This window comes from Aotus nancymaae, unplaced genomic scaffold (genome assembly GCF_030222135.1).
Source record: "Aotus nancymaae isolate 86718 unplaced genomic scaffold, 86718_ANA_hifiasm-v0.15.2.pri h1tg000018l, whole genome shotgun sequence".
NCBI classification, from domain to species: domain Eukaryota; kingdom Metazoa; phylum Chordata; class Mammalia; order Primates; family Aotidae; genus Aotus; species Aotus nancymaae.
This window is the reverse complement of record NW_026988430.1, coordinates 6,555,688-6,562,587: the sequence shown is the minus strand read 5'-3', so window position 1 is coordinate 6,562,587 and position 6,900 is coordinate 6,555,688. Positions and strand designations below refer to the sequence as shown.

General features: G+C 55.8%; 1 protein-coding gene across 1 annotated transcript; it reads right to left on the bottom strand.

Moving 5' to 3' along the window:
* Window positions 1-238: 238 nt before the first annotated feature.
* Window positions 239-6,280, bottom strand: PLD6 (phospholipase D family member 6). Its single transcript, XM_064378024.1, has 2 exons — window positions 5,848-6,280; window positions 239-3,035 (listed from the first exon to the last, which is right to left on the bottom strand). Exons 1-2 carry the CDS (start codon window positions 6,278-6,280, stop codon window positions 2,788-2,790), a joined length of 681 nt encoding a protein of 226 aa, XP_064234094.1. The 3' UTR covers window positions 239-2,787.
* Window positions 6,281-6,900: the final 620 nt, after the last annotated feature.

The window sequence follows — 6,900 nt, the reverse complement described above, 5'->3', positions numbered from 1 at the left end:
CATTCACCCACGGATACCACTGGAGCACCTTCCCACCTGCGCTGGGCGTGGGGCAGGTCCCCAGGTGGCAGGGTGCATGCCACACAAGTCAGGGCAACAGCAGGGGCTGAGCCTTGCTCCAACTCCTGGTCTAGAGAGAGCACCTGGACATTTTGGGAAATATTTTAACCTAGGAGGCACCCAGTGTGAGAAATAAACGCACCCATCCAAACCAAAGAATGGACTCAGAGACCCGGAGAACAGTGAAAGTGAGGCTTTTAATAACAATCATCTTCGAAGATCGGGTGTCTGATGAGCAGGCACACCCAGCACAGTTGCAGCGAGCAATTTATCCCCTAGTGTGCAGGTTCCTCCTTCCTTTTAGGCTGAGGACTATGGAGTCACGGTCTTCTCAGACGTTGCTTATTGATCGTTAGGTAGGGACTTTAGGTGCTTTTGGTTGTCTTGCTGCATTTTGTTGCATTGCAATCATAGCTTAGGGGCTCTTCAAGTATTTGACAACAGCTGAGTAGCCAGGCCGGCTGGTAAGAACAGACAAAGCGAGCTATTTTGCAGGCTAGTAACTCATTTTAGACTAAACTCTTTTGGTTCAGGTGAAGGCAACTAAGGAAGAGGGAAGGGGGCACAGGGGAAACCGACAAGCAGGCATCAGCTATCCTGAGGGGCCTAGTGCATCGTTTGTTCCGTAGTTTGCCGACCTAAGACGATTCAAGGCAGTTTGTCTTGGAAATGGACCACTGTATACATTATTTTCTTCACCCAAGTAACATCTTAAAGTTTTACTCCTTTTTGAGTCTCCTGTTCTTTGACTAACAGTTGTTTGCAAATAGCTGTACACTGCCCTCAAAAAAGTTGTATTTAACAAAGAGTAGCCCCCGTTTGAAGGACTTAGCAGCAGGCTAAGGCAAAGAAACACAGCGCTCACATTCCAGAGTAAGAACATGCTTATTGAGATGTGCCGGAAGTCCAGGGCCTCGTGGCTTCACATTCAGGAGGTGCTTTCTAAGTTCTCCCATTTTCTTTTCAGAACATACACTGTGGGAATTCACAAACTAAAACAATTTCTGGTGACTTCCAATCTGTATATTATACTTCACAGCTTCAATTGAATTTTTTAAAAAATTAACTTCAAGCTGACTTGCCTAACATTGTGAGTCAAAGGTAACTTATTTATTGTTGTTGTTGTTGAAAGGTAACTTTAAAAAGGAAAAACACACAGCACTGAAGGGTCTCTAGGTGGTAGTGTCAGCATGAGCCGGGGAGGTGAGACCACACACACAGCCAGCAGACCTCAGGACGGGACCTGGGGCACATCATATAGAAATACGGCAAGATGGTGAAGTCACAAATTCAGATGTCATTGGAGCTATCTATATATGACATACACATTATGAACAAATAACCTAAAACATTTCACAATGTACGACACCTGTTCTACCTGTGAATGCAAACCCTGAGCTGCAAATAAGAGCAGATATGGGAGACACCACAGCCTGAAGCTGCTCTCCTCTTCCCTCCTCTCCTCTCCTCTGGTCCCGTGATGGGTTATGCTGAGCCAGCAATGTGCACACACTAAGTCCACAGTGTTAAAGGTAAGGTCACTTCTAAACACACAACAAAATTACCTTAAACATAAGGATATTAAAAGTTAAAAGCCCGACTAGCGTGGGTGCTCACGCCTATAATCTCAGCACTTTGGGAGGCCGAGGTGGGTGGATCACTTGTGGTCAGGAGTTCAAGACCAGCCTGGCCAACATGGTGAAACCCCGTCTCTACTAAAATAAGAAAAAAAAAAAAAGAAAATTAGCCGGGTGTAGTGGCAGTGCCTGTAATCCCAACTACTCAGGAGGCTAAGGAAGGAGAATCACTTGAACCTGGGAGGCAAAGGTTGCAGAGAGCCAAGGTTACACCACTGCACTCCAGCCTGGGCCACAGAGCCAGACTCCATCTCGGAAAAAAAAGTTAAAAGCCCACCTTGGCAACAGAAGCAGCTGCTGGCCATTGGTCCTGACAGGCCACTGCACTTACTACCCAAGGACAGGCCGGCTGCAGAGCTTGGCACTGGCATGCACACTGGTTATAAAGAGAAATTATGCAAGGAAGCAAGGGAACAGCCAGCCTTTGGTGGCAATGATGCTCACAGGGTTGCTCCGAAGGCTGCCTGCCACCCCCACCGCACGCTCACATCTTCTCTTCTTCCTGACTTCTGTTTCCTCTCCCTACTCTGAAGACAGAGACCTGACAGGGACAGAGTGTGAGGGACAAGGAGACTGTTGGCCCCAGCCAATCCCCAGCATGCCACATGGAGCAAGGGAAGAACTCTCATGGAGACGCAAAAAGGGCCAAGTTAGGCAAAGCAGAGGTTTTCTAGAATCTGGGAAGGGAATGGGACCAACCTGGACGAGGCACTATGCCTTTTCTGTACTGTGGCAGAAGCTTCGATTCCAAACCAAGATAAAGACCAGGCTCCCGAAAGCATCCCTGTGGCAGGCTGTGACTGAAGTTATTTTGGCAGAGGGGCAAAAAAAAAAAAAGTCTGGCCCAAAATAACTGACCTGAAATAACAGACATCCCTTCCCTAACCTTCTTTAGTTCAATTTAGTATTCTAATGGACAGGAGTTTAACAATGGTTTTCTAGTGCTGAGGTCTCTGTGTGTGAACAGCACTAGAGCAAAGGGAGGGCACAGTCCCCTTCTTGGTTAGGTCTGGTTTCGGCTGGAGGTGCCACAAGTTCTGTGCCGTGAAAGTGATCTCCCTCCAGCTCTGGAGACAGGTGGGGCACAGCTTCAGTGACTTTTCTTCTTTTGTGGGAAAAAGGTATACTTTCTAGGGTTAAACTCTTCCCAGATGCGCTCAAATTCTTCCAGAAAAAGCCGCACGTACTCGTCGTCCTCCATGATGAGCACGTTCTCCCTGTTGTTCTGGATGGCCTGTGTGGTCCAGTTGAGCGAGCCAGTGATGAGCACCCTCCTGTCCACGACGGCGAACTTGTGATGCATGTAGCCCAGGTCTTGATCGTGCCGGACCTGGATACCTGCAGAAAGGACAAGGTGCTTTCATTCCATTCAGGAGTCCCGCCTCCAGTGTGGACTATTCCTGGGGGCAAATGGCTTTACTATTTGTTTCCAGTTTGCTGGGCCAGGAAAGCCCACCATGTTTCACAGAGTGGTGGCGGCTAAGCTCCCAGGAGGGATCCTGAGAACCACAGAGGGGGCATCACTCATGGGGCCAGAACATCACACACAGGCCATGGTCTCGGTGAGACCACACCTCTGAGTCTATGCAGCATGTCCCTTCGGAGCTACTGGTTGCTGCTGAGGCTGTCACTAACCCAGTCAGAGGCAACCGGGGCAAAGACAGCGTTGTGAGTCCCCTTGCCTTCAGATTCTGACTCTTCCACAGCTAAGGCTGAGACTGTGCCCACTCTGCCCAGAGAGGCCCTGGAGTCTGGGAGCAGAGCTCACTTCATTGGCACAACCTTGGCCACCAAGGGAGGAAGGGCCCTAACTAACTGACGCACAAATGAATTCTCCTCTTCCACACCCCCCTGCTTCCTTCACCAAAGAACCAGTGATGCCCGCCTCCCCTCTTCCCAGCTTTCAAACTCCTGCGGGGAAGGGCCTGTCTGTCTCCCCTGGAATAACACTGCCTCACTCACGACCTGCTCAAGGAATGAGGCCGTTAGAAATGGGGCTTAAAAGTTTTAAACAGGCTGCCACGCAACACAGTTGCCAGATTTTTCCACATCAAAATACTGGACATCAAGTTAAATGGAGTTTCAGATAGTCATTTTTGAAGGGAAGTATGTGCCATGGAGTACTAGGAACATACCCTAAAACTCACTCCCTGCGTGTGGAATTCACATTTAATTGTGCCTCCTGCATTGCGCCTGGTGGCTTCCTTACCTGGGGGATCCAACCCTCCTCCTCACACTCTGGCCACTCCACCAGCAACATGCCTTGTCGGCGCTGCCATCCAAACACATTCCTCCAAACGGTGGGCAATCTAAAGTCTCACCATTGCCAACACCTCCTGCCTCAACTGGGATCTACTGCCCCAACCCCCAGCCCTCCCCGCGGCCTGCCACTTCTGGCCTCTCAGGGGAAGCCCGGCCTACCCCTGCTCATCACTTCCCATGGTCAGCCACAGAGGACACATGCGGTTCCTCACAAGGAAGTCAGTCTGTGACCCAGGGCGTCTGTGCTGCTGCCCCTTCCAGCTGCATGCCTCTCCCTCCGGACAGCCCACTCGTGTCATCAACGTCCCTGCCCTGAGTGTCACTGCCCTGCATGCCTCTCCCTCCGGACAGCCCACTCGTGTCATCAAGGTCCCTGCCCTGAGTGTCACTGCCCCTGGGCAGCCGACCTGGCCCACGCCACTTCCTCCCACACCATTGCCTCCTCACCCTGCTTTATGAAGTTTTCCTGACCCTTCTTGGTGCCCTAAGTGAAATATGCGTGACTTAGCTGGCATCCCCATGGGAACCTGGCCTTGTGCCCTAGGGTGTCCCGGCTCCTCACAAATACTGGCACACAGGGACATTCCTTCCTTGAATGGGTGAATGCCACTGGACAGCCTCAAAGTCAGCAAGGACGCTGGGAGGCCATCACAGAGGGGATCGGATGGAACCTTGGTCCCACAAACCTCAGCTTCTACGACTCTAAAAGCAACTCAAACAGAACTGTGCTGTGCACGCCTGGAGGTCCCCACACCTCCCCTGTTAAAATGACCAACACTTGAGAGGACAGCTCTTGTGACTGCCAAAAGAGAAAGGCACATCCTCAATATGAAAAGCACTCGCCCCACTCTGCTCCCACAGGGGATGCAACAAACCCCACACCACTCAGAGTGGAGAGGGAGGCTGGCTGACTCTGGAGAGGCTGCTCTGCTGCCCAAGTCAGCAAGAGGCCGCGGCTATGCAGAAGGAACAGTGCGTTGGTGGCCACTGCCCAACGTGGGCAGTTCCCAGGACTCCACGGTCTCTCAGTCACTGTGACCAGAATTACCAGATCCAATGGTTGCACGTGCAGGTGTGACTTTCTGGGTACCTGAGTGATGGAGACAGAGAGAAGCCCAAGAGTCTGTGGGTGCAAATACCCCAAAGGCAAGAGCAGGCTGGGCCACCGAACTGGGCCAGGATGGCCTGAGAATCCTCAGGCAGGACAAGGATCCCAATTAATTCACATTTCCTGTTCCCTTCTGTCAACCCCGTGAGAGAGGCACCCCCGCCAGAGAGATATGTCTTCCCCCTCCTTATGCAGCTGAGAAAACAACCGAACGTCCTGGCGCTGCCTTCTAGAACATATCTTTAGGTCTCCCAAAGCCCGGTGGCCTGAGGTTTGCTCAGCAGCATGTGGCCGCCTCTCCCTGGAACCCTTCAGTACGGAAGTCCCAGCACAACCCTGGCGTCCAGCTTCCCTGCCAGCAGGATCCAGGTCACCAGAGGCCGTCCGGGGGTCTCCGAAAGCCTGCTGGACGGCAGGCCGGGATGCAGCAGTCACGAAAACTCCTCCGCTGGTAGGGCGGGGGAGTTCCTGGGGGAGCCGGCCCCGCCTCTAAGCCAGCACACGCAGGCACCTGCTTCCAGCATGGCAGTCACTCAGAGAACCGCCCTCACCGCGGAGACAACCGAGGGCCCTGCTCGCTTCTGCCCGCAAAGCCAGCTAGGCCTTTTGAGGGGGCTCCGCTTTCTCCGCATTAAACCACCCCGACACCCCCATGGCCACGAGGGAAAGTAAATGAGGTCTCAGTCCGACCCCAGACCCCCTCCCCTAAGTGTCCACCTTTGCCTAGGACCCCTCGTGGGTCAGGCCGGCCTTCTCCACCTGCGGCCCCGCCAAGCCTACCTGCCTTGCGCAGCAGGCCGATCTGTGAGCCGGTGAGGGCCATGTAGTCGCAGTCGGTGACGACCCGCACTCGCACCCCGCGCTGGTGCAGCAGCTGGACGGCGCGGCCCAGCTGCGGGCTGGAGAAGGCGAACAGGCAGAGCTCCAGGCTAACGCGGGCGGCCAGCAGGGCGCGCATTAGGCGGCTCAGCGAGCTCTCGCCGTGAGGCAGGCCGCACGGGCAGCAGTCGGGTAGCGCGGACGGCGCCGCGCCCGGAGCCCTTAGCAGAGCCTCGGTGCAGGTCACCTGCGACGGGAAGAACAGCACCTCGCGCCGCAGCCGCCGCCGCCGCCGCCCGTACCGCAGCCAGCGCAGCACCCAGGGTAGCACCTCCAGGGCCAGCGCCAGGCCCACGGCCGCCGCAGCCGCCACCCTCCAGCGCAGCCGCCCCATGCCGCCGCTGCCCTGGCAGCCGCCGAGTCTGCCCGCCCCCAGTCCCAGACCGCCACGCTCCAGACCACGCCCCCCCCACGCGCCGCCAACAGCCACGTGCAAAACCACGCCCCCAGCCCCGAGGGCCACGTGCCAGGCCACGCCCCTGTCACGCGCCGCCATCGGCCACGTGCGAAGTCACGCCCCCAGCCCCCCAACGAGGGCCACGAGCCAGGCCACGCCCCCGTCACGCGCCACCAACGGCCGCGTGCCAGGCCACGCCCCCAGCCCCCTAAGTACCTGTGCCAGGCCGCGCCATTCCCCGACAACTGACACTCACCAAGCTGAGCCCATCCCCTCCCACCGCCACGCGCCAGACCACGCCCCCCCCAACGCGCCGCCAACAGCCACGTGCAAAACCACGCCCCCAGCCCCGAGGGCCACGTGCTGCCTAGTCCCTAAGGGGTGGGCACGCCTCCCTCGCGCCAGACCACTACCCACACTCCCGCCCCCACCGGCCACACGCTGCCAACACCAGGCCGCGCCCCCTATTTCCCCTCCAGCCAGGCCCCCGGCCACGCCCCCCAGGTCCCACCTCCCACCATGTACCAAGCAAGCCGCGCCCCCAGACTCGCCATCAC

What these genes read in the sequence shown, in the direction of transcription:
- PLD6 (XM_064378024.1), bottom strand. Translation starts at nt 6,280, where the DNA reads ATGGGGCGGCTGCGCTGGAGGGTGGCGGCTGCGGCGGCCGTGGGCCTG. An exon ending in CGGCCTGCTGCGCAAGGCAG is followed by an intron (nt 3,036 to 5,847) that starts GTAGGCTTGGCG and finishes TCCTTTCTGCAG; the next exon opens with GTATCCAGGTCCGGCACGAT.